We start from the raw sequence: 27,356 nt of genomic DNA on the forward strand, positions 1-27,356 counted from the left end.
TCAAAATTGCATACATTCACCAGCCGCATGCCCTAGGGATAAAAATGGGACTGCCCCTCCCCCCACATTCATTCATTCAGCTAAAAATGTTTCTTGAATGCTTGCCATGGGCTGGACCCCTGGGCAGCAGGGAAACAAGGCAGGGTCTCTCGTGGAATTTATATGAATTTATATTTAGCTCCACGGGTAAGCTGTAAACCAATCATTACACAATTTTATAATTACAATGTGCAGAGTGTGGAGAAGTGCACTGTACACAAGGGGCGCTGACCTGACCTACCCTGGGGGGTCAGAAAGGACTGCAAAGGAAACATGCGAGCTGGGGTCTGAGGTGCACTAAGAGACCAGGGAGAAACACAGTGCCCCTGGCAGTGGGCAGAGGGGCAGGGTGGCTCCTGCAGCTCCAAGGAACAAGGACATCTTTAAGGAGTGAAGAAAGCACGGACAGCAAAGGATGAGGCAGGTAATCTGCAAAATGGAGATCAAGAGGAGGCACTGGAGGCGTGGGATGGGATCTACAAGGACAGACTTTATTCCAGGAACACTGGGAAGTCTCTGAAAGGTTATAATCAGAGAGGGACACGATCTCATTTATTCCTTTAAAATATCACCCCTCCCCCTGGTACATGCATGTTTTCTGAAGGCCCCTTGCAGCCTCTGCGGGGCACTGTCCCACAGTGCTGCAATTGTCTGCCTTCCTGTCTGGACCAACTGAAACTCCTATCTATCTTTTTAGTGCCACAGAAAGAGAACTGAGAATTGCACCCTCGCCTGACATTCAAGAGGTCACACGGGGCCTCCCTGGTGGCGCAGTGGTTGAGAGTCCGCCTGCCGATGCAGGGGACACGGGTTCGTGCCCCAGTCTGCGAGGATCCCACGTGCCGCGGAGCGGCTGGGCCCGTGAGCCATGGCCACTGAGCCTTCACGTCCGGAGCCTGTGTTCCGCAACGGGAGAGGCCACAACAGTGAGAGGCCCATGTACCGCAAAAAAAAAAAGAGGTCACACGAACTTTAGTACTTTTTTTTAACGTTCACTGCCCAACGCTGTGACAAAACCCAATCATTTTTGCATTGAAGACTGGTGGTTCTCAAACTTTAGTCTGTACCAGGATCACCTGGACAGCTTGGTAAAGGGGACCGCTGGGCCCTCGCCCCCTGGTCTGGAGGGGAAGGGAGAGTCTGCATTCCTGACAAGCCCCAGGTGATCCTGCTGCTTTCGGGTCCAGGACCACACATAGAGGACCAGTTATCCCCTCCCCCGCAAGGCAGGCAGCTATCAGGAGAAACCCATGGCAGTAATGCAGAAAAAAAAAATTTTTTTTTTACCAGAATCTGTATCTTGGAATTCAAAGCAAACCTCAAAACAGATTTTCTTGAGTGAGCAAATCTGCCTGGCTTTTACACCTAGAAATCGGCCTCACACTGGGTCCCCCTGACAAGCTTTGGCAGCCACTTGGGCACAGATTTTTCGAATCCCCAAGCTTGAGAAGTGGGAAATGTTGCAGAATTCACCAGTCACAGCTACAGGACTCTGGAATAGTGACACTGGGTGGCAAATACAACTTCTGTAGCACATCAGACCTCAATCTGGTGCATGACATCCGAGGGCCCTGAGCCCATGTCCACAGCCCATGCTAACCCAGTGATGGCCTCTGGGCTCTCATCTGCAGTGGGTGAGAAACAGAGAAAAGAGCACAGGCTTCTCCTTGGACTGTATGTGGTCCTGCAGCAGCCCTATCAAATGCCAGGCATTTCTTGGTGAGTAGTCAGATACTATTCACCAATTTTCTAAATTGCTGATCAGATAATTGCTGCAATCGTAAATTCTGCAGCCATTCTACATTTGAATACACAAAATAAAAAATAATTAGACCAAAACAATCACATTGGTCTAAAAGCACACTAATGGACAAAATTCGTTTATTCAAATTTGTTGCGACATTCATCAAAACACTTGGCTGGTCAATTTGCTTAATGAGTGTTGACTTTTCCCTTAATTTTTCTTGGGTGACATTCACTTCAAGCGATACATTAAGCCTGCTACCCGTCTGCAAAGAATTCTTAATGACCAGCCCCATTTTGAAATGATTTCTTCTCAATCTCTGTAGAAAACCAGAGGGAATGTCTGAAAATGATCTTACTCTATTTTCCAGAATAATAAAAAAAAAAGTTTCCAATATACCCATTGAGAAAGTTTTATTTCTTCCTTCTATGGCTTTAGAACAATGGCTATCCCTAAATACAGGAGAAATAAAGGGCCAATTCTAAAACTGTCACCTTTTAGTATGTAACTTAAATCAATGGCCAACTGGAGGAAACTCAAGTTGGAGGAAGGAAATTTAGTATTTTTGGAAATCTAAATTAATATTATGTCAAGTCCTGGCAGAATTTTTTTTTTCAAATGACTATAATTAGAGATATGCAAATTCTTCACTGGGGGAAAAAAAGGCTGAAAGAAAAATGCACCTAATTAAGTAATGATTTTATCTTTATTAGATGGTATTAAAAGTGTAAATGTGGTTTAATCCTTTTAAAACTATAAAATAGCATTATCTCCTTCAGAACTCAAGGAATATCAAACCAAACAAACAATGGCAAAAGTGTGTCACTCTTTACAACTTTTCCTCAGATATGGGCTTCCTGGTACTCAGATGATTTCAACTATTACATTTTGTCATAAACAATAAGCTTAGAGTGGGATGAATTGGGAGATTGGGATTGACATATATATGATAATATGTATAAAATAGGTAACTAATAAGAACCTGCTGTATAAAAAATTAATGAAATTCAAAAACAAAACAAAACAGTAAGCTTAGAATATGGCTTAGGTAGCCCATAAAGTGGCCAGTTTTCAGATAGTTAAAACTATTAAGTTTTCTCTCTACTTTCTTATATTTTGGAAGAAAATTATTTTTAAAGGCAGGTACTACTGATTTAATGTTTCAAGACTTTGCTACTTTCGTCCTGACTTGGTAGACCCAAAGGTCTACAAATTTTATGTTAAAATGTCCATATAGATTCTGGCAAGATGGTGGTGGAAGCATAATTACTGAATATCCCCAACTCACCCTAACCATAAAAACAGACAAATAGAGCAGAACCAAAAACCCTATGGATAGCATCTACAACAAAACCAGGTGATAAGGTATCCCCTACCCACAAAACCAGGTGATAAGGTATATCCCCCTCCTATGTATGAAGAAGGTGGGGACAAACTACCAACAGCTTCAAGAACTGCCGTTAGGTTCGCACTGCAATGGCTCAGAGGGCCATTCTGGGGACACCCACAGAAGCTGGCAGAGAACTCTGCAGGTTCCAACTTCCCTAGGAAGTACAGAGGGGATTGTGACCCATGTATTTCTAATGGGCTGGAATGTTCTGGGGTGGGAGAGGTCTGATCCCTATGAACTAACAAACTAGGTCAAAGCCCCACACTGAGGAGAAACTGCTAAGGATGAATCTAAGATGAGTTAAATAGGCAAAGGAAAGGAAAGGTTCAGATAAGTAGGGGCTGAGAACAGAGACCAAAAAAAGGTAAGATCTTAGGTGTAGAAAAGTAAAGACCATTTTTTTCACCACTTTGTGAAACAATGTTAAGTGGGTACTCTAGAACTGTGAAGCTAGAAAAGCTATAATGGCTCTACTAAGAGTATACGAAAACTCATAGCGAACAACAGAAAAGAAGAGCAGTTGAATTCCAAATATGTTATTTAAAGAAAAAGTAAGGAACAGAATGACGTCTCTAGTATAGAAAATAGAATCATGCCAGAAAGACACAAAACAAATGAAAACTATAAACTAATATTTCAAAAATGAGCTAAAAGAAATTAAACAAAAAGAAGCTATAAAGAATAGCCTAAATCAGAATTTTTAAAACTCAGAAATGAGCTGATTGAATATACATATGTAATTGAATCACTTTGCTGTACACCAGAAACTAACACAACCTTGTAAATCAACTATACTTCAATTAAAAAAAAAAAGAAAGAAATGAACTGGAGAAAAGGAAGATTTGAAAATGGAGGTAAAGAACTAAGAAATGAAAGAAAAAAATCATTTCAGAAATAAAGGTAAATAAAAAAAACACAAGAGGAAATAAAATGAATAATGTCTCAAAAGAAGGAGAAGATGGAAAGGAGAAAAATTTTTTAATTCAAATGAATTATGAGACATTAAAAGGATTTGAGAGAAAATGATCAATATAAAAAGACAGGCAAAGAAGAGCTAACATACACACACTGGGAGTTCCAAAAGCCAAGAAGAAGAATAGAACAAACAGCAAAAGCTACACTACAAGAAAGTTTGAAATTACAGTCAGCCCTCTGTGTCTGCAGGTTCCACAACCACAATACAGAGAGCCGGCTGTACTGTGCCATTTTATATAAGGAACTTGAGCATCCAGGATTTTGGTAGCCATGGAGGTCCTGGAACCAACCCCTTGCAGATATGGGAGGATACTGTACTTACTAAAGTAGCACAGTATGTCCCTGAAAAAATCAACCCAGAGCATCTAACACTATAGAACTACTGGACTTCAAAGAATAAAGGCAAAAAACAGGCCTTAGGGTATCTAGGCAAACATACCAAGTTAAATATGAGGGAAAGAAAATCAGATTGCCAGCAGACTTTGACAACACTTTATGGCAAAAGACAATATAGTAAAATATTAAAGATCCTTGAGCAAAGAAAAGATGAGCCAAGTAAGTATAAAAGTAAGTATAAAAGCGAAGGCTACAGACAAGCTGTTGTGAACATAATTCAGGAAACACTTCCCATGAATGCTTCCTGAGGTATCTGTTAGAGGATGAGCTTCAGAAAACCAAAATGTCAGAAAAGACAGAACATAAGAACTAGTGGCAAGCATTAAAACTATATTTACTTGTGCAACTAAGATTAAATGGTGGTAACAAAGGAGACAACAGAGTATGTGATTGCTGTATATTCTGATAAAGTAGTTTTGGTGCAGTTATCAGAAAAATTAGGGGAGGGAGAGTATCTGCAAAGTAGAATATGCTTGCTGATTGCCTTAGAGTAAAAGGATATTACTTCAAATCCCAAGTAGGGGAGAAAAGGGAGAGGGAAGGACAGGCTACTAGCTAATTTAAATTGTTACTCACGGAAGGAAACCAATAGAAAATAGAGCCCCAAAAAGAGCGAACCAAGGGTATCATATAAAGGTATAAGTATAAAGGCAACCATTAGAACAGAAAACACAAATCTTTTTAAGTACCCAACGGTATATCCAAAAAAGGGAAAGAAAATAGAATAATAGAGGAACACACCATCTATTAAGTCATCTTACTAAAAAAGAAATCAAACCTGAGTATGATCACACCTCTAAATGACCAATTTACAGGAAATTCAGGGAACAGAGAACATGTTAAACAGCACCACAGGAATGCAGGCAGCAGCATTCGGACTGTGGATAACTGCACAGGACTAATCCTCAGTTTTCTTCAACAAACATTGGGGAATAGAACCTATAAGAAATGACTTAAAAAGCCATATCAACAAACTGCCATATATGGCTCTTGCTTAGAGTCTATCAAATATTTGTATATTCCTATATGTCTTTATATTTATTTTCAATAAGGGAAATGTGAATCTTGGTTACTCAATGACACTGTGGAATTTTATTGCTTTGGAAGGCTGGGACATTGGCATCATCATTATGTTTAGGGAAGGGAACCTTTCTATTTTAGAGCTACATACTGAAAATGTTCACAGATGCAATTCTATGATGCTAATGTTTCAAAATAATGGGAGGGTGGAGGGAATTCCCTGGTGGTACAGTGGTTAGGACATTGGCCTTCACTGCTGTGGACCCGGGTTCGTTCCGTGGTCGGGGAACTAAGATCCCACAAGCCACGTGGGGCGGCCAAAAAAAATGGGAGGATGAAGTGGGTAGAGGTAAAGCAGAAAGACTGGTGTTGATCCAACTGCTGAAGCTGGATGATAGGTATATGAGGGTTCGTTCACTATTCTCCGTGTGTGAGATGGTCCCATGATAAATATATATATACTTACATTTCTATGTATTTTAAAGTTACTTTTTTTTTTTTTTTTTTTTTTGCGTTACACGGGCCTCTCACTGTTGTGGCCTCTCCCGTTGCAGAGCACAGGCTCCGGACGCGCAGGCTCAGCGGCCATGGCTCACGGGCCCAGCCGCTCCGCGGCATGTGGGATTTTCCCGGACCGGGGCACGAACCTGTGTCCCCTGCATCAGCAGGCAGACTCTCAACCACTGCGCCACCAGGGAAGCCCAAAGTTACATATTTTTTAAAGTTAACGTGAGATTCAAGTCCTCCATCTTGAAATAAAATGGCTAATAGGTTTTCAAATAACCCAGCCTAGAAGTCATAGGACACCCCCCTTTTTCTTTAAATTCTTTCCTAGTCAACTGATAGCAAACTTAAACAGGGTCTATTTAAATTTAGGCCCTGAAATTCTCACCCAAAACAATAGGTGCTAACCAAGGATGATGACACCAGATAAAAATAATTCTCCGGCTTAGAAATACTATAGTCTTTCGTCAAATCTAAACCAAGTGCTTTAAGGCAACTGATTTCATAATTACTTAAGCATCCACACTTGTATACCTAAAGCTGTTGGTTTCATCGAAATTGTTAACTGACATGGTACCAAGCACCTGAGTATCTACCTTAATGCCTTCAATCGCAGCTGTGGTCAGTGGATGCCTTCCTGCCCATAACTCAAGAGGGTACCACTTTCTGTCCCTGGACAGTGTTTATCTTGGATTCCTTCCTGAGGATCAACACTAACAATACTAAAGGCAGCACGAGCCCTACTCCATGCCCAAGACTTGACAGAGAAGGAACTTTCCAGTCCTGGGCACCAACAGTGTCAATTCTCATCTGGGGGAGTCCCTGATTTGAAGCTGGAGGGCTTATCACTGCATGGAACTCTGAAAGGCCACCCTAAGGCTAAAATGCAAAGTCAGATGAAGTCACCCTGTCACCTCACCCAGGCTGGCTGCAGCAACACGGGAGTTGGCACACCATGCCCAGTATAACAGACGGTGGCTAAATGGCGCTCTGTCAGACTCAAAAGTGCCATTAGTTAAATACAGGTATTATTAAAAACTGAAGGTGGTCAGATTTCGACAAGAAAAAGATGAAAGAATTTAAAAAGGAGGTGCAGGGGCTTCCCTGGTGGCGCAGTGGTTGAGAGTCCGCCTGCCGATGCAGGGGACACGGGTTCGTGCCCCGGTCCGGGAAGATCCCACATGCCGCGGAGCGGCTGGGCCCGTGAGCCATGGCCGCTGAGCCTGCATATCCGGAGCCTGTGCTCCGCAACGGGAGAGGCCACAACAGTGAGAGGCCCGTGTACAGGAAAGAAAAAATAAATAAATAAAGGAGGTGCAGAGCCTCCAGTCCTTGGAGCCGTACTGGAGAGCATTCAGCCTGGACCCCTGAAGCATCCTCTCTCAGCTGTGAAAAAGCATTCTGGTCCATTCTGGGAAAAATGGTTCCAAAGCCACAGACGGACGATGCACTTGGCACATTCAAGGCTCCACAAAGTCCTGAAAGTGAAGACACCTATCTGTGTTCGCCCGGCATTGCAGACATTTCTGCCACCCCCTTCGGTACATCCTTCATCAGTACATCCTCATACCTGCTGGAGAGGCTGAAGTTACAAAGACTGGAGCCGTGACCAGCTGGAAGACTGGCGTGTGATGCTCAGCCCTTCCAAGGGCACTGACGGGGCAGACGGGACTCAAGTGACAAACATCTCACAAAGCTCCTCCTGAGTCGGCCCCAACCCAGGCCCTTCCCCAACCCACCCCTACCTAACTTCATTTTTGCCGCCTCTGGTCCCTCCTTCCCTGTGAACCCCGTCCCCACCCTCTGAGAAACCTTGCCTTTCCCTGCTTCCTTCCTTAATTGACCATAATAAGAAACTGAAATAAATCTAAATGAAGGCGTTTTCTCTGAGAGACTCTAGACTTTTTCTTCCTTCTGGGCTCTTTGTGGACCTGGACTCATGAAAGAAAAAGAATTCACTAGAACATAAGCCCCAAGAGGACAAGGATTTTTGCCTGGTGTGTTTACAGCTATACCACTCGCCCCCCTACTGCGTCAGTAATTATTTGTGAACAAATCTATAAATCCCTGGTACGTGTAGGGTCCGTTTAAAAGATACTGAAGGGACTAACAGAATGAAACTGTAAATCTTAAGCACTACAGCTTTATGCCCAGAGTTGCTGTTCCAAGTTTTCCGAATGGAGAGACAAGCCATCTGCACCTGCCTTGGATTTGTCCTCACCTAATGGCATGCTGCTCACTACCTGAGCTCTTTCGGCATCCTGGCCAGCTTCTTCTTAGAAGGCAGTCATTCTGAAACGAAGGTGATCATTTAAAATACTATCCCTTGAAAAGACTGGAATGGAAATTAGGCTACACATTCAGATCTCCTAAAAAATTCATAAACCCTTCTACATATGCTAGTTTATTTTAAAAAGCTGGAAAGGGGGGTTCTTTTTCATGAAAGTGATACATTTTGCTTGAGCTAGAAACTTGTCTACTATTTCCCTGTAGTAAATATACTGACTATACTAAAATAGGAGAAAAACCTTTAAACATCCCAATTAACTGTTTTCAAGTGGTGATTCTAAAGACATATTTTTGGAGTAAGAATCCTGGTTTGACTTAACAATGACGAAAAGCCGAAAGACCAGTCCGTGCAGTTTTAACAGACCATTCCTTGAAATGAAAATCTTCCATCAGCCGTTAAAAAAGAAATCTACATTGTGAAAATTAGGTTGGAAATGCATTTTAACATTTATAAACTTAAAAACTTATCACTTTATAACGGACCCATAGTCTTTCCAAGTAGTATAATTTTCAATTTTTTAAATAGTTTTGGTTTTTTTAAGCATGCACTAGCCAAGGAGAATAACAGCCAAATGCCACACAAAATCGCTAGTAAATGTTTTCCTCAGAAGCCACATCTACATTAGATCCCTTTCTATAAATACTTCCTTCCACTAAAAAGAGACACCAAATAATTTCCAAGGTTCTTTGTGACAACGCCACCTTTGTTCTAACCCTGCAAAGCAATTCCTCTGCTAACGAGTCTGCATAGGCCATCACATTTAAATTACTGGCAGCCCTGATTGTTTTCAAGAATTTTATAACACCTTTTGAAATAACGTGAGTCACCTGGGATAAACCCAAATGAAGTGGGATGTTTTGCCTCACTGAAGAACTTAGAGACACAAGGAAAAAAGTAAGGATTTCTCCTCTTTTCATTTTCCCTATTATTTTTTAATCCATTAGGTCAAGAACAAGGCATTCCCTGGAAAGTACCATCACTCACACTTTTTCCTTAAGTGATAGATTTCTGCCCGCCACAAACAGGCACCTCCTCCCCAAGGCTCACTGCTTTGGGAAGGGCAGTGACCAGCACCCCTCATTACCTTTTAATTACCTTCTAAATTCAGGGCTAGGGAACCTACAGCAGAATCCCAAGATGGCCTAAGCCAGTCAGGACTCTTATCAGGCTTGGGGGTTTCATTTGTTGCCAGGTTGCCTGGTTGGTTGGTTGAATAAGTGAATTTATGCAGACGGTTACATTCCTGACTTATCTTTTTTTTGAGGGCCTTTCACTGCGGCGGCCTCTCCCATTGCAGAGCACAGGCTCCAGACGCGCAGGCCCAGCGGCCATGGCTCACGGGCCCAGCCACTCCGCGGGCATGTGGGATCTTCCCGGACCTGGACACAAACCCACATCCCCTGCATCGGCAGGTGGACCCTCAACCACTGCGCCACCAGGGAAGCCCCCTGACTTATAATTTTAATAAATATTTAAAATTTGTTAAGAAGCAGAGACTCAAAGACCATCTCTTGCTACTATCAGATGTTGAGCCTACAAAATCTGTGATCTTGGCTGGGGGGGAGTGGGGGTGGGGAGTAGGAGGTATGGGAGGGTAATTAGCCCTGGACTTAAAAGCAACTCAAAGTACACATCCGTGGACCTACTCTGGATTTGTACTGTGCATACAATATATGTAATATCATGCAAAAGTGAGACCTATTTAAAAAAAAAGTGAGACCTATACTCTTCCGTTTCTTAAAGTTATTTCTCTGACCAGATTACACATACAAAAATCTCATCACATATGGTACCGCAGGAGACACTGCAGTTACTGAAGAAAAATCCAGGTGCCCTAAAAATTATCCTATCTCATCTTCTGCTCGTCTCCACAGAGATTTTTTTCTATGGGAGTCTTTCAGCTAACTGTAAACCTCTACTTCTGCTGTTCACACCTTGACCAATTCCTGCCCCATTCTTCAAGATTTAACTCAGGTCCCAGATCTTCCTTGGAATCAGCCATTCTACTCAAGAAATGATGCTCATTCCTCCAACCCAATGCAAATGAATATGTGTCCTGGCTTCTGGACCAGCTCTAGTATTTAAATCTTATTACAAATCTTACTATGTTAGCATCTACACCAAGCATTTATGTTTCCACAGATCCCAGGCTCCTTGAAGGCAGGGATCACATCTCAGAAATCATCATGCATGTTGACATGACAAGTGAAATGATGTAATCAACCAGAGACTGCCCACTTGCAATTTCATTTCTACCACCTTCCCCTGCTGGACCACTGGCTGATCTAACGTGCCACTGAGCCATGACCACGAAATGACCAAAGGGAAGGGACAGGTGGGAAGGGAAGTGAGGGTGCTGGGTAAACCACAGACTGAACAGTCCATCCCTGAGTAATCAAGGGAAAAGGACTTCCTTCACCCTTACAGACCTGTCAGCCTACACGCAGCATGGCTGGCTGTGTCTCGGAATCAACAGTCAGTCGGGTGATCACAGAGCACAATCATTCTTAGGTTAGGGCTAATTATGGTCGATTATAGATTTCTCTAGACCTCGAACTTCCTTGTTTTTCTTATTTTGGCACTCAGCTTAAGCTATCGTGCACTGCACAATTCATCCTGTGGTTAGATCCACTGTCCCTAACTCCAATAGATCGATCAATAACCCCTTTTTAGGTGTGAGTTCTTTATTGGCTATTTTCAATATAACCAAAAACTGTGAGGATCGTGTTAGAGTCTACCCAGAATTTATAAGAAACAGTCCACCCCACAGCCGAGGCAGTGAAGAGAGAAAAACAGCTGGTTATTTTATTTAGAAAGATTTCAGCTGGGCCCTTAAAGGGTCATCAAGCCAACTGAGGTGGGCAGGACCTAGCCATTTCAGAATGACAATTACTTTTGGCTTTTCTCATACCTATAGCTAAGGCCCTATAACTCTGGTAACACAATAAAGTCTTTTCCAACCCTTCCAATCAAAGAATTTTCCCTAAAAAAAAAAAAAAAACCTCAATTTTTTTCTGGGGCAATTGCAACTATTCTCATTTTGTCCCATTCTTCACTCACATACTACAAATATTTGAAGACTGTCATTCACTAAACCTTCCTTTACCTTATCTTCTCCAGGCTTCAAAATTCCAATTCTTTAAGTTGCCTTCAAAGGGCCTATTACCCAAAGCTTTAATCAACTCTACGACCTCTTCTGTGCCTAAAACATCCATTTTGTTCTCTGAGAAAACCAATAAACATATTTTTAAAATAGTCTAATGCAGAGACTAATGAAGAATTATCTTCCTGCCATCGATTTCTTTTCATGAAAATTTACTTTTCGTGACACGATGGGTACACAACACACAATTCTTTATAATCCCCAAATCCTACTGTAATATTATAGAGCCATGGTCTGTGACCTTTGGGGTTTAGTTTTTTACATGGACCTGACCCTAAGAAGATTTTCATTTATATCTATCATCGTGTCTATGAAGTTAAGTGTCAAGTCAATGCAGCCTGTAAATAATCAATAAACAAACATAGCAGAGTCCAGCATCATATGCCCTCTTTCAAACGGGCTCCTCTTCTTGGCTTTATTTCTGTGAACTCCATAGCACCCCCAGATCTCCGTTACCACACCCACAATAGTTTCTGTTCCCCTTCCCCACAATCTCGTCAGTGCCTGGCACATCCAAGATGCCTGTAAATTTGCCAAGCAAAGTAACTAAGTCTGCCACCTTTATCTTCCTCATGTCTTTTAAGTGTTCCCCCTTCTTTCCAGAGCATGCACCCCAACACGCAAGCACTCACTCCTTCATCCAGAGACCACCTAACCATCTAAAGAGTATGACCGATGGTCCCTCTGCCCAGCTTCCCATCAACACATAGCTCTCAGCCATGGGCCTAACCATCCTAACAGAGGCCCCTCAGAAACTCTCCCCTAGATATCTGTACACCCATGTTCATAACAGCATTCGTCACAATAGCCAAAAGGGGCAAGCAACACAAGTGCTCATAGATGGATGAATGGAGAAAAAAATGTGGTCAGTACATACATATACATAGACATACACTGCCTTCCTTAAAAAGGAAGGAAATTCTGACATGCGCTGTAACACAGATAAACCTTGAGGACAGTATGCTAAATGAAATAAGCCAGTCACAAAACAAATACTGAATGAGGTCCCTAGAGTGTCAAACTCATACAGACAGAAAGTAGAATAATGGTTGTCAGGGGCTCAGGGAGTGTTTCATGAGTAGAGGGTTTTGGTTTTGCAAGATGTAAGTGTGCTGGATACGGGTTACACAACAACGTGCATGTAATTAACACCACTGAACTGTACAACAAAAAAATGGTTAAGATGGTAAATTTTATGTTACGTGCATTTTACTAAAATTTAAACACACACACACCCCTCCCTTAGTTTTGGCTGCCCACAGCAAGGGGATGTCCAAGTTTTTGGAGCAGGTTGGGGAGTGTGCTTAACAGGACAGAATAGCAGAGCAAACAGCCCTGGACTAGCAAGCAAAGCTGGGAGGGCCACTACTGGGTCAAGTCCGCCGTAACCTTGACTTCAAAGTTTTTTTCAGAATCTGGACCAAACTCAACACTAAATACACCCTCCCCCTCCAGTGCTCCTTGAGGCTAATCAGAGGCCACCTTTGCAGCCTCTTCACCTCCAATTCTCTACCCCGAGTCCTAACACCAACTGAAAGATTTGAAAATCTTCAAATAAGATCTTAATTTCTTGCTCCCTGTTTCAGAAGCTTTTTCCAACACAAGCCTCCACTACAGACACTCTACCCTCTTTTAAAGTTTAGAAATTAATGTCAAATATTATCTCCAACATGGACTGATCCCTGATCTCTATCACATGCCCACCAAGACGGAAACTCCTCTCCTGGGAAATATTGCCTGGGCACTTTGCACTTCTTACGACACCAATTCTCTCTTTGAATTGTTGGCTCTGCTCTTACTCTGTTCCTACCCCACCCCCAGAGCCCACACGTATAGTCCCTACAAGGCCCAAGGCATAGGGATTGATCATCCTTTGTTAAACTGAATCTGAAATGTTGACTCAGCATTCACTAGTTCAAAGCTCTGTACAAGTGCTGGAGAACAGGAGAGAACTTAAACCAGTATTGCCTGAGCACTGCTGTGTGTCCAGCCCAGGGCAACGGACAAGCTCAGCTTGGTCCCTCACAGCTAGGGAAGGGCCTCATATAGTCACGGAAAAGCTCCTCCCTTCTCAAGGTGCTTTCAATGCCACTTTACAAGGCAATAGGGTTCATGGACCCTCTGTGAACTACACTTACTTATTCATTGAGAAATTGGGCCATTTACAGAACTTTCCCCTCCTAAACTTTTATCCAGAAAGCTATATTCCCTTTGGTGGAAAGCAGCCTGTAAATAAGGTTAAACAAAGAACCAGGGAGAGAAGTATGCAGTAATACTATCTGCGAACCTTTTAAAAAAAACTAGACATTGAATGGATAAGCTTCATCTTAATACTAAAAGAAACCCTTCTATACAATCTGGTTTAAAACCATTTCCAAATTTCTTTCCTAAGAGACAAATACTGAAAAAGAAACATAAAATCAGCCTGATGGTGGAGTCCCCGTGCCTTCCCTGTAAGGGACGCTATGCAAAGTGTGTTTCGTGCATGATCTAATTTACTCCTTTCAGTAGGCCTATGCCATCATCCCCATTTTACAGATGAGGAATTGAAGCTTAAGCAGAGGTGAAGGGTCTCGTCCCAGGTCACAGAGCTGGCAAGAGGCCAAGCTGGACAAACTTGTCAACTTCAGAGCCCAAATTCTTAACTCTGATGCCTCATGCCCTGAATAACAATTTAGCTTAAACTTTAAAGTTTGCAAAAGCCTTAAAAACCTAACTGTCAGAAAGGTATGCAGTAGAAAATAGCTAACCAACGCATTTCGTAACCAAAATGTAAGCATTAAGGCTAAAGCATAAGATGAATGGAAAAATTAGAAGGTATGAATGTTTTCACTAGAGAAATCTTCTGGGGGATGTATGTATACATATAGCTGGTTCACTTTGTTATACAGCAGAAACTAATACAACATTGTAAAGCAATTACACTCCAATAAAGATGTTAAAAAAAAATCTTCTGGGTTTTTCTCCCCCCCTGGGGGAAAAAATAGTCCAAGATCTGTTCACTCTTTAATACTAGTGATTCCCAACTGTTTTGTCAAAAGCTATGTAAAACTCAAGACAAAAATTAAAGTTTATTTCCTTTTAAAAGCTGTCAAGTTAGTACCTATTGGTATCTGCGTGCAAGGATTATAAAGAGAAATAGTCAGATTCTACATACTCATGGAATTTCTTCATTTGTTAGGTGCCTATGCCATCCCAGACCCTGTGCCAAGTATCTTTACAAGAATCTGTTTCTAATCTTTAGAGTAATCATATTAGAGAAGGCATTATTCCCATTTTAGGGACAGCAATAATTCCTAATTTACAGATAATAAATATGTACAGAGCTTAACATGTGTTGAGCTTGTACCATGAGCGTGCCAGGCAGTACCATTCTAAAAACTTTATATGTAGCCACACATTTACTGGTACAGAGAGGTTAAGTAATTTCCCCAAAGTCACACTGCTAAAACTAGGATGAAAGAGTGAAGCTCAGCAAGGGTAAGCAATTTGTTCCAAGGTCACAAAGCTGTCAGTCACGGAGCCAGCAGACTAATACAAGGCTGTTTTCATTCCTTAGGCCTGTGCTCCTTCCACTAGGTACCTGAGTGGTCCCACCTGTGCTCACCGGGACCCAAGGCTAAATGCCTAAAAGCCCAACTGGCAGTATAGAGTGGTACTGTCTAGAGCAATGGAAAGAGTAGAGGTCCCATCTAAAGATGGGGAGTTTTCGATTCTTCGAGAGAATAAAGAAACCTACATCTTGATATAAATTCTCCATATTTTAAATACTGCCCCAATGTTTTCTAAAAAAAGCATCATGTGGGCCAAACGAAACACATCCAAGCAAGGGCTATGAGTTTGCAGTTAAGAGTCTGAAGTCAAACGATGGGCTGTCTCGGGTCCAAAATGTCAGAGACTAGAGCTGCCAGGCTAGGCTTCCTCACAAGTCCTCTCTGCTTTCAAGACAAAGATTTACACTGGATTCGGCCTAGATTCAAACTTTTACCTCTGGTGACTCCCTTGTAGGCCCTCTTCACTCTGGATGTGCAGCCACAAAAATATCCAAGTTACAGAGACTGCAGGTGAAATTTTGCATGCTTAGGATTTCTTCAAATGTCCTTCAAGTCCCCTTTTTAAAAAAGTTACCATATGTGAATGAAGCAACATTAAGCACTTCCTTAGCCTATCAGCTGTTAAACTAAATTCATTCTGGAGAAAATGCCGCTGCAGCCTTGACCGCTGCCTTTGAGGGGTCCCTGCACTATAGTCCAGCTTCAAGAATTCCCGCTCAGGACACCGCGGCTCATTTCCTGGTGTCCTTCTTTAATCAGCTCGGGGAGACTTGAGGAAATGAGTCAAAATCCTCAGGGCAACTTCTAAGGGCCGTCAACAACAGCAGCAAAATCTATCACAACAACATCTGTACGTAAACGTGCTCCAAGGGAAGCCCACAAAATAACTTGGCACATTGCTGATGAGCATTTGTTTTGGAAAAAGAAAGGCTTTGAGTGCTGAGATGCCATTATATCTCACTGTGCTCGTCCAGGGTAAACAGCCAATGATGTTACCCATCCCTGGGGTTTTTCTCTCTCCCAAGTACCCCACAAGTATATAATGCTAAGACCACTTTTAGTTTTTTGCAGTGGGGATGGAAAAATTTTTCAACTAACTTGCACCATCATTTTAGAGACAGTGCATCTTCATTTTGGAGAGACTCTACCTGGAATAGGACAGCTAACACCTAAAGCCCTCATACCCAGCGTCAAATGCCTACATACCCCTCAGGGAAGCTATCATTGAATGACTCCCCCTTCAATGAATACTCCCCTCAAATTGAGAACACTAACTCAGACATTGTATGACAGGAAATCTAGGTCTTTTTCACCAACACTGGGAAAGTAATGATCTTGGCCATCCTATATTCCCAGAACCTCCAACAATGTCTGGCATATGATATAGAAGAGTTTCAAATAAATCTCACTTTACAACTGATTCTGAGAAATCATGTGATTGGATATACAGCTGGGCATATGGGGCCAACCTCAGGCTTCACCCCTGATTATTCTGGGAACTGGCTTATCCTCAGCCAGTTTCTCCAGCTTTAATGGGAGGGATGGTAACAAGACTACCTCCAGGGCTTGTTGACAGGACTGGAAATTGCAGGCAAAGGCACCAGCACTGGGTCTGGCACTAACGTAAAATTGGAGGCACCCTAGAAAACATGCTGCAATAGCACAGCATGAATGGTTTATAAAGTCTGAAGAAAAAAATGTGTGGATGGGTGGGAAACACCAGAAAGGGGATAAATGAATTATCTGGGTTCCCTTTTATAAGACCATCGTGTTATTTCCAGCACGATAGTAATTCAGAATGTTATGTGTCCAGCTGCTGGGGGTGACTCTAGCCTCACACCTGCAGGAACGAGGGGAGGGTATGATTCACTATTCACTGCAGGTTCATCCTGCTGGGCACAGGAGTTGTAAACACTGGGGCGGGGCGGACGTGGTGATGATGGAGGGTCCTGCAGAGTTGGCACCTCCTAGGCCTCAAAGGGAAACTGTAGGGGAGCATGTGTGGACTGGAGAGAACACACATCTCCCTGCTTTAACCAGAGGCAGACCAGTAGGACACCACCAAGCGGTCGCTGTGACCAGGAGGCAGTGGAATTTCAAGGAGGCAGGAAGGATTCAGGGAAAGAGCTCAGAAGAAGTGTAGAGTCTATGCTCATAACACTGGAAGAGGAGAATTTGGGACCCAAAGGATCCTTCATGGTGCAGACCCCTTGCTGCCCTGTTGAGGACCCCGGGCTCCCACAAATTTAAGGGACTGGCACAACGGCACACAGCCAACAGAAGCTGAGAAAAGGAGAACCAGAAAGGCAGCACAAGCCTTTGTCACTACACCACACTGCCCCCCAGGAGCCAGACCTTAAAATCCCCTTTGCCAAAAAAATCTGTTGGATGGAGCCGGCTAATTATGAGGAATAAGGGAGCAATTGACTCATTTAATTTAAAAAATGGGAAACAGTATGTGTGGTCTACCTTTCTTGTGTGCCCGTCAGGTCCAGTGTACACCCCTTCACTGAAATTAAAATGTCAAGGCCAAAAGATGGAAAGGACCAAAGGTCTAATTTGAAACTTAGGCAGTCAAATCCGCCACGGGAATCCGGACACTCATTCAAGATCCCTCCTACCTCTCTTCCCCCACAGGAAAGCCCTCACAATGCCTTATAAGACCGGGAAGGGGAAGGCTGCATCTTAAGACTTTATGGGAAAACTGATCAGCAGTAGATTATCAATAGTCCCACAATAGTTCACAGCGATGCTTCCTTTGGAGCCCTTGAATTCCACTTCAGACTCACTTTCTATCCTTACATCATCAAGTTAGCCTTAAAGGTTAAAAAAAAAAAAAAAAAAAGACCTGGGAAAAAGCAGGGCTTCAGGGGTTAGCCGGGCGACCTGCACTTGCTTGCGCACCAGCGACGCCCAGAACAAAAAGAGAAGGGACAGGAATCTGAGGGCTTCCAGGAGCCTGTAAATCCTCCTCCACCTGAAGACCCAAGTTCCCGCGCAGATATAACCGATTTTCATAACAGCTTTAAGATGTAAGTAAGATTTGCAGAAAGTTCCACTCCATCTCCCACCCCTCACCTCAGGCAGCCCTCCAGTAGAGATATCATATGGGAGCGGGTGTTGCGAATCTCAAAATTCCCAAAGAAAACAGGGACCTGCGATTACAGGTCGCAGACACAGTGTAGAGGGGCTTGCAGAGCCCTGCCACCCTGGCCGGGTACTCCGGCCGTGCGTGGGTGGCTGCTGGGGTCAGGAACCTCACTGTCCCGGCGCACCGTCCCCGCCTCCCCCGGGAGCAGGCAGCAAACGCAGCCCTCAGCCGCTCCGAGGCGCGTTGCAGGAAAGAAACGGCACCCGGCAGAAAGGGGCGAGCCTCGGGCACGGAATCTACAAAAGCAAAAAGTCTGCAACCTAGCGGCTGCTTTCCACACGCCCTACCCAAGTTGTCTCTGGAGCCGCACCTCCAGGTTCGAGGCCACAGAGCCGCACGCGGCACGCTCCCCGTGCAAAAGGCATAACCCAAGGACCCGGGGACAACGCAGTCTTCGACTCGGGTCCAGGATGGCGCCTGGAGCAGAAGAGGCAGAGGGTCCGTCCCCTGCTCTGGGGCACAAAGAGCGCCGCGGTTTGGAAAGCTGACGCCGCAGAGCAAAGAAAAGGCTCTCCTCCAATTTCGCCCTCCGCGCGGCTGAGAACCTGCGGGCCGGTCCTCCGGTGCGCCGGTCACACACGCACAACTTTTAACAAAAGGAAGCAGCGGTCGCGCCTCGCCCGGCGGAGATTAAAGCGCTGGATGCGAACCCCCTCGCCGCCCGCCTCTGCGCCCGCTCACCCTCCGCACAAAAGCATCCCCAAACTCGCACGCAACCCGCTGCCCTCAGCCTCACCTCGCTCAGCCTAAGCCCCCCTCGCCGCCCCCATTCCCGGAAGACCCCCAGCTCAGCGCGCCCACCACCAGCGACAGGGCGCTCCCTGCGCAGGTGAGCAGGGCAGGGCGCAGGAGAGTACCAGGGCCGCCCCGAATCTTCCCGGAGGCTGAAATGCCCCGGCACCAGAGGGCCGGCAACCACCTCTCCCGACACACCCCAACGTGTTCGGACCCTAGTGGGGCACAGGGTACGCCGGGGGACGCGGTCCGGGTGCCCGCAGCGCCCTCCCACCTGTCTGGACGCGGAGCAGGAGCACCAGGACGAAGAGGAAATCCCAGGCGCCGCGAGCGCCTCTCATCGCGGTGGCTGCGCTGAGAGCGGAGCTCCGTTCCCCGTTCCTGCTCTCGCCCAAGTGCAATGAGCGCGGCAAAGCCGGGCCCCCAGAGCTGCGAGCGCCGAGCAGCTGCCCCTCCTCCCAGCGCCCTCCCACTGCGTGCCGGCCACGCCCCTTCTCCGCGCCCCTCCTCGCCTCCCCTCCCTCCCTCCCCCACTCCAGGGTCTTGCTCCCTGGCTGTGGCGTCTGACCTCTGAGTCTTCGACGAGCTTATCCCAGGGGACCGAGCCCGCGGGTAGGGAGCGAGCACACCGGCCCTCGCCGCCCGCTCCTGACCCCAGAGCCCCTTCATCTCCCCACCTCTTCTCTCCTGTGATATGATAGGGCTGCCAGAGGCGGTTCCCGGACGAGAGTGGCGCTGCCCCCGCGCTTTGTGAAGCTGGGCACCACGCGCACATCAGGGGACCGGCCGCCACCTGGCAGGTGCTCCCCAGACAATACAGGTCCGCCTCCGCCCCTCGAGCACGCTCCCGAGGGAGGAGGCTGGACGCCGCTAGTGGTGGAAGGTGGTGCGGGAGACAGGAACGGGGTGGGGGGGCGATGGGATTGGGCCCCGACCTTCTTCTCTATTCCTGTTATTCGAGGGGGATCAAGCGTGGCGCCAGGCGCCGCGGTAAAAAGCTGAGCCCAGGCGTAGGTAATTATTAATGCTCTGTTTCTCCACCTGCTCCTCAACCTGTAAGATCACAGTTGGCTTCTATTGGTCGGCGTGGCCTCTGCCCAACAAGCCCCTGCTGAGACCTTTCTGGAGACTGGGGCTTTGGGGTGGGAAGGGGCCTTGAGAAGTTTTCTCTGGGAGCCCGAGTTTTTAAATCCATTTGCGCCAAAGTCTAGAAGCCCTCCGGGCGCCTTTTTTTTTTTTTTTTTTTTTTCCTGTGGGGTTTCTCTGCCTCTCTATCAGACGACAGTTACAGGGGTGGGGATTCTTGTGTTCTTCTTAGCTGCCCTAGCCTGTACCAAGGCAAAACAATAGTAAAATGAACCTCTTAAGCCAAGTTTCACGGCCTAGGAAGTGCTTTACCCAAGGAAACAACAGTATCTGTAGAGGGTTTTATAGTTCCTCCTTAGGCTGAACGCTATTTCATGCTCACAGTAACAGCTCTGTGAGGTCGTGGAACAGATATGTATATTATTTCAATTCTAAAAGTAGCCCAATATCACACAGCTAAAAGAGGGGAGACCCAGTCATTATAAGACTGACCCCAGGTATGATGAGCTTTCTCTGTGCATTCTAATAAATCAGTAAACACCTCTCCAGAAAGCTTCAGAATGGAAAAGAAATGGGAAATGCCCATAAGAAAAAGCTATGGAATAATTTAGATACACCTAGACTCTTCTCTAAAGTAGCAGCCAAAATTTATAATTAACCAATTCTCTGCCACCCCCTTTATTTAATATTGAAAGCTCACCTGTTCGATGTTGATAGGACCTAAATTGGTTTAAGAAAAGTTACTTTTAAAGCTAATCACTTGGACTTCCCTGGTGGCTCAGTGGTTAAGAATCCGCCTGCCAATTCAGGGGAGGTAGGGGTTCGAGCCCTGGCCTGGGAAAATCCCACATGCTGCGGAGCAACTAAGCCCATGCGCCACAACTACTGAGCCTGCGCTCTAGAGCCCACTAACCACAACTACTGAAGCACGCGCGCCTTAGAGCCCCTGCTCTGCAACAAGAGAAGCCACCGCAATGAGAAGCCTGCGCACCACAAGAAGAGTAGCCCCCGCTTGCTGCAACTAGAAAGCCCGCGCACAGCCATGAAGACCCAACGCAGCCAAAAATAAATAAATAAAATAATTTTTTTAAAAAAGCTAATCACTTAAAAATTATCACTACTTCATCAATATGTATGATCGCCTCTCTTTAAATGTTTTTATTTATTCATTCAATAAGCATCTAAGTGTCTACTGTGAACAAGGACGGGCTAGGCACTGGGAGGACCATTGTTCATAGACAGGTGTGGGTCCTGCTGCAATCCTTACAGTCAAGTGTGGGAACCCACACCCTCATGTCCTAGCAAATGGTTCAAGGCACACAGCTGTGGGAGAACTGAAATTCAAAGGGCTCTGTGCTCAGGGCCATCAGACCACATCTTCTTCTTAAAATGGCAGAGATAAAAGCTACCACTCAAAGCAATCATAAGTTTCTAGGATCTTGATTCATTTCTAAAATCATTTGTAGTGGGGAAAAAAATCACTATGTGTTAAAAATATCAACATTTTGCCTGAAAGAGAAAATTTACAATTTTCTTCTTCAATCAACTGATACTGGAGAGGATAACAAGTCTTCAGAAGAGTGGCTGAAAAGAGACCCTATTGCAATTTAATTCTAGGCAGGAAAAGTCTATCAGAAAAAAATAAATAAAAAACAATAGGGAATTATACAATGCTGGACTATCATTCATGTTCACCATTCAAAAACACCTATGAGCACCTAGATAAGCATACGCTACAAAAATCAGTGAGACGGAGTCTCTACCTAGAGGGATTCTTGTTCCAGGAGGAAAAACAGATACCCAAATAAGAAACTAAAATATCTGTTAACAGGGCTCGTATTCAGCCTGTACACACCCAGGCTGGCCATATCGGTTGGTAGAATATTGAAATCTTTCTGTACTGATTGGAAAAAAACCTACCTCCCTAAACACCTTAGTACCCTCTTACTCCGACTCCTCCCTTGAGATACCCCAAATCTCCCCAGATCCAGCAATTAAAGGTTTAAGGCCAGGCACAACAGAGAGCTTCCAGTCCTTGTGCCTTTAGGGTTATTAGCTATTTTTAATAGTACCCCCTGCCAGCTATGTACTAAAAGGAGGCATATAGAAGGTGCTATGAGTGAACTTCCAGGGGAATAAACTATACTTTAGATCATGTCCAGTAGAAACATTTACAATAATGGAAATGTTTTATATCTCAGGTGGGATTTGTGGGACCAGTTCTGTACTCTGTTTTGTGATTAGCCCTGGACCCTTTCATGGATTATACTTTATGTATTTTTATTGTTTGCGTAATTGTATTAATGAGAACTCTTGATTGCAACTTGTAGAAGTTGCAAACGAGTTTATGCAAACAAAGAAACCTAAAATGTATTAGCCCAGATAACTGGAAAGTCAAGGGGTGATAATGTCCCAGACTTTCCTAGATCTAAGAGCTCAAAGTCATCAGACTTGAAGGTGGGGTGTGTGCATGTGAACACACATGCATTCTTTTTCATCTCCATCCTTCAGCAATACTTTCCTGTATTGCTTCCCTGACCTCATATGCAGCTCTAGACTTACAGCTCATTAGTACCAATGCAAGCAGAGCTTTTCTGCCCTCAGGAACATCTCCTGCAGAAGTACTGATTTGGCTTAAGTCACATGCCCATCTAGAACCAGTCACTGAAGCCAAACAGATGGAACATGAGGATGGGCCAGGCCTGGGTCACATTCCCATCCCTGGAGCTAGGGTTGGGGGCCCACTTCATCCACATCACGAGGGAATGGGGAGGACTGTGTTCTCAAAGAAAAACCGAGGTCCTCTCAACAGAAGAAGGAGGAATGATGCTACACAAAGAGAACCAAAAATGTTCAGTGTAATCTCACACAGCCCAAATCTGTAATTTGAAGATTTTTTCTATTTCTGATTGTAAAAGTAAAAGATGCTTATGGTAGAAAATTTAGAAAATACCAAAAATTATAATGAACAAAACAAAACAAAAATCACCCAAGGTATAATTACTGAAGAGTTCATTTTGATATGTTTCTTTTTTTTTTTTTTTTTCCACAGAGCCAAGCAAAGAAATTCTTTCTTTCTTTCTTTCTTTCTTTGGCTATGTTGGGTCTTCGTTGCTGCTCACAGGCCCTTTCTAGTTGCGGCGAGTGAGGGCCACTCTTCATTGCGGTGCACAGAAGCATGGGTTCTAGGCACTCGGGCCTCAGCAGCTGTGGCACGTGGGCTCAGTAGCCGTGGCTCAAGGGCTCCAGAACGCAGTTCCAATAGTTGTGGCACACGGGTGCATCATGTGGGAGCCTCCCGGACCAGGGCTCAAACCCCTGTCCCTGCATTGGCAGGCAGACTCCCAACCACTGCGCCACCAGGGAAGTCCCTGGTGTGTTTCTTTCAAACCTTTTTTCTCTGCCTATTCTAAGGGGTTTTTTTTTTTCATTATATGATTTGATTTTACAATATTTGCTAATTTTCTTTCTAGCTTTTTCACTAATCATAACACAAGCGTTGTCCCAGATCATTAAAAATTCTTTGGAAACATACCATATAATGGTAATATAATGTTCAGTCAATCCTATTTATATACCATAATTCTGGATGTTTAATCATTTCTCTATTTTTTTCCAGTTTTCTTCATCATAAATTACTTGGTGATGAAGATCTTGGTGAATAAAACTTCCCTGCCTCCTATTAATTATTTAGGATAGATTCCTAGAGGTGGAATTGCTACATCGAGGGAATAATCCTTTTCAAGTTTGCTCCTTAATAGACCTTGTTTTCCCAGTAACGATTTGAAAGTCTTTTGTCCATCAAATGGGAGAAATGAGTATATGATCCTTACTAGTGGACCCTGTACTAATGATAACCCTCACAGTTTGTGAGGATGAAAAAAGATAATGTATGTTCTTAGTTCAAGCTTTCACTCAGTATTGACTGAACACCTTCTATGTGCCAGATGTGCTCTATTTGGTGCTGGGAACGCAGAGATAGACAAGACAGAGATGCTGTCCTCATGGGATGTGCAGAGGAAGAAGAGAGACACATAAGGGGGTCAAAGATGAAATGGTTACAGGTGCTCTAACAGAGCTCTGCACAGGGTGATGTTTGAACACAGAAGAGCACCTCGATCATGTTGTACAGTGGCCTCATGAAGCTCCCCCAAAAAGATGGCAGATTCTGAGGCATCCAGAGGAGAGCAAGGCAAAACAGGGAGAGGTAGGAAGCACGCACGCTAAGGGCTGGAGGCAAGAACCAGCGTGAGGCATATGAACCACAAGTAGTGCAGCAGGGCCTCACAGGGAGGGAAGAGTTGAGACGGAGATAAACAAGAGCTATTCATGCCAGGAATCATGAGCTTCATCCTCTGATGAAGGGTCAAGCTATGAAGAGTCACTAAAGGACTTTACTCTGGGGCCAGATGTGATAAGGTTAACATTTTGAAAAGATAGTGGGAAGACTCAGTGAAGGATGTATGGAAAGGGCCCAAGACTTGAGACAATAGGAGCTTAATGTGGTGATCCACAGGAGGAGTGGTAAACTGGATTAAGTTTGTGGAGGTGAGAATGGTGAGAGGGGGTGAAAAAGAGAGATGCTGAGCAGACCTGTAGGCCTTGATCCCCAACAGTACTGTGGAAGGTGAGTGGAAAGAGGGACCGATTTCTGATGTCAGCTCCAACATGCTTCCTTTCAGCAAGACACAGAAGCAGGTTTTTACTTTTTTTTTTTTTTTTTTTTTTTTTTTTGCGCTACGTGGGCCTCTCACTGTTGTGGCCTCTCCCGTTGCGGAGCACAGGCTCCGGACGCGCAGGCCCAGCGGCCATGGCTCACGGGCCCAGCTGCTCCGCGGCATGTGGGATCCTCCTGGACCGGGGCACGAACCCATGTCCCCTGCATCGGCAGGCAGACTCTTAACCACTGCGCCACCAGGGAAGCCCCAGAAGCACGTTTTTTAATGGAAAGTGAAGGATGTGGGCCTGGTGGGTCTGAGGTGCTCGTGGGTATCATGCAAGCTAGACACCCAGGCCTGGAGCTCAGCACAGGCCAGGCCATAGGGAGGTGGCTGCAGCCAAGGGTTTGGATGAGGTCACCCCAGATGGAGTGTCCCCCTTGAGGAAAACAGAGGCTGATGTCAACACCTAGGGAAACACCCACATTTAAGGGACAAGCAGAAAAAGAGGATCCCACAAAGGATCCTGATAAGCAAGGGTCAGAAAGGCAAACACAGAGAGGGCTGTGGCACAAGAAGTTTTCAGGAGAGTGGGAGTGTTCAGGTGTTGCCTATCTCTTAGGGAAGTCAAATAAGATAAAGACAGAAAAGCATCATTTGGTTTGTAATCATAATAAGAACTGGCAACGCCTAGCCAGTTCCAAATTATTTACATAAACTAGCCCATTTCATCCTCACAATAAATACCAGGTAGGTACTCTTGGTCTCCCCTACTTTATAGCTGAGGAAACTGAAGCTCAAGGAAGTTAAGTAACTTGCACTAAACTTACACCAGGATTCAAACCCTTGGAGGCTGACTCCATAGCTCCTGTACTTAATTCCTGTGATAACTCACCTCCCTAGTTAACCTAGAGGTCATTGGTGACTAAATCTATACTCTCACACTCAGATACACACCCAGACACACAGACAGACTGAGTTTGTGACGCCAGAATTCAGGCTGCAGTGGGTTGAGCAATACATTAGAGGTGAAGAGATGGATCCAAGATTTATTGCTTGGTACGTTTTCAGGAAATTGAATGGTATAAAAAAGGAGGGGGTGGGCCAAGGGATCAAAGGAAGATTGGGAAGCCTTGAGCCGTTTGTAGGCTGAGGTGAAAACACCAGAAGAGGGAGATTTGGAAGATCCAGCTGGTGGGGGAGGATGATTGAGAAGGGGAGATGAAAACAGAATCTAGGGAATTCCCTGGAGGTCCAGTGGTCAGGACTCAGTGCTTTCACTGTCTTCCGGGTTAGATCCCTGGTTGGGAACTAAGATCCCGAAACCGGGCTGCGTGGCAAAAACAAAAAAACAAAACAAAAAAAACAGAATCTGAAGTCAAGATGGAGGAATTAACATCAGAAAACAGAAGGGAGGAGTCCGGTGAGAAATGGAAAAAGTTGCAGGGGGGTGGGAGGTGTCAATTTTAAAATCCTAGAGTCATTTATATGTAAATATAAATACATACATATTCATATATTTTAGTACTTACAATTGCTCCTCCTGGGGCACTGTACAAAAATGAATAAACAGAAAACAACTCAATAGGGCCTCTTATCTAAATCCATGCTACTTCCCAGAATTAGGAGTATTTCTAAACTTCAGAGTCACATTTGTGTTCCATAAATCCCCACAGCACTTTGTTCAGGCATCTCTTAAAGTCATATATCTTTCATTGCCTTTTATTAGAATTATTCGTAACCTTGTCACAGCTTCTCTCCACTAAATAATACATTCTTTGAGGAAACTGTGCTGTAATTCAACTGTGGATCTCACTGAAGGGCTTGCCCAAAACGAAGACATGATTCACACAGTAGTCACCGAATGTCTGCAAGATGGAATTATGGATGAACTACGTAACTGGGTGCCTTTTCCTATAATTTTTATTTTACCAGGGCTTATTCAGCGTCCATGAAATCCAGCTTCTTTTTCTGGAATTATTATTGTCATAAATTTGTATAATCCAAATCTGTCTTAATCTCATACTGAGTGCCATGATCTTTTCACCTTTTGACGTTTTCCTTAGGATCTGATAAAGAAGTCACATTGCAGGAGTAAGGAAGGAAGAAAAACTTGCTTTACGATTAAAAGTATTAAATGGTCAAGAAAATACTGGGAGGAAAAACGTATTTAACACACACAAAAAAGAGTACATGTAAATAAGGTCTCCTGATTGGTGAGGGAGGGAAGAAGCAGAATTGTTTACTTACAGTTCTTGAAATTTGCAACTAAATAATCTCAGATTAGGGACCCACCCCTCATTCTTTTTTTTAAAATTGAAGTATAGTTAATTTATAATATTGTGTTAGTTTCAAGTATACAGCAAAGTGATATATATTCTTTTTCAGATTCTTTTCCATTATATATTATTACAAGATATTGAGTATAGTTCCCTGTGCTACACAGTAAGTCCTTTGTTGTTTACCTATTTTATATATAGTAGTGTGTATGTGTTAATCCCAAACTCCCCTCATTCTTTTTTTTTTTTTTTTGTCCCTGCCACACAGCATGCGGGATCTTAGTTCCCAACCAGGGTTTGAACCCATGCCCCCAGCAGTGGAAGCGCAGAGTCTTAACCACTGGACCGCCAGGGAAGTCCCCTCATTCTTGA

The 27,356-nt window shown here is 44.4% G+C and overlaps 1 protein-coding gene across 8 annotated transcripts in view; it reads right to left on the reverse strand.

Moving 5' to 3' along the window:
• Nucleotides 1–19,302, reverse strand: part of KIT (KIT proto-oncogene, receptor tyrosine kinase) — an 85,329-nt gene extending 66,027 nt beyond the window's left edge. For all 8 annotated transcript variants that reach the window (XM_060091013.1, XM_060091004.1, XM_060090984.1 and 5 more), the window contains exon 1: nucleotides 19,236–19,302. In XM_060091013.1, coding sequence (XP_059946996.1) covers nucleotides 19,236–19,302 — 67 coding nt within the window. The remainder of the gene's footprint in view (nucleotides 1–19,235) is intronic.
• Between the last annotated feature and the right edge of the window lie 8,054 nt (nucleotides 19,303–27,356).

This window comes from Mesoplodon densirostris, chromosome 1, assembly GCF_025265405.1.
Source record: "Mesoplodon densirostris isolate mMesDen1 chromosome 1, mMesDen1 primary haplotype, whole genome shotgun sequence".
In the NCBI taxonomy this organism is placed as follows: domain Eukaryota; kingdom Metazoa; phylum Chordata; class Mammalia; order Artiodactyla; family Ziphiidae; genus Mesoplodon; species Mesoplodon densirostris.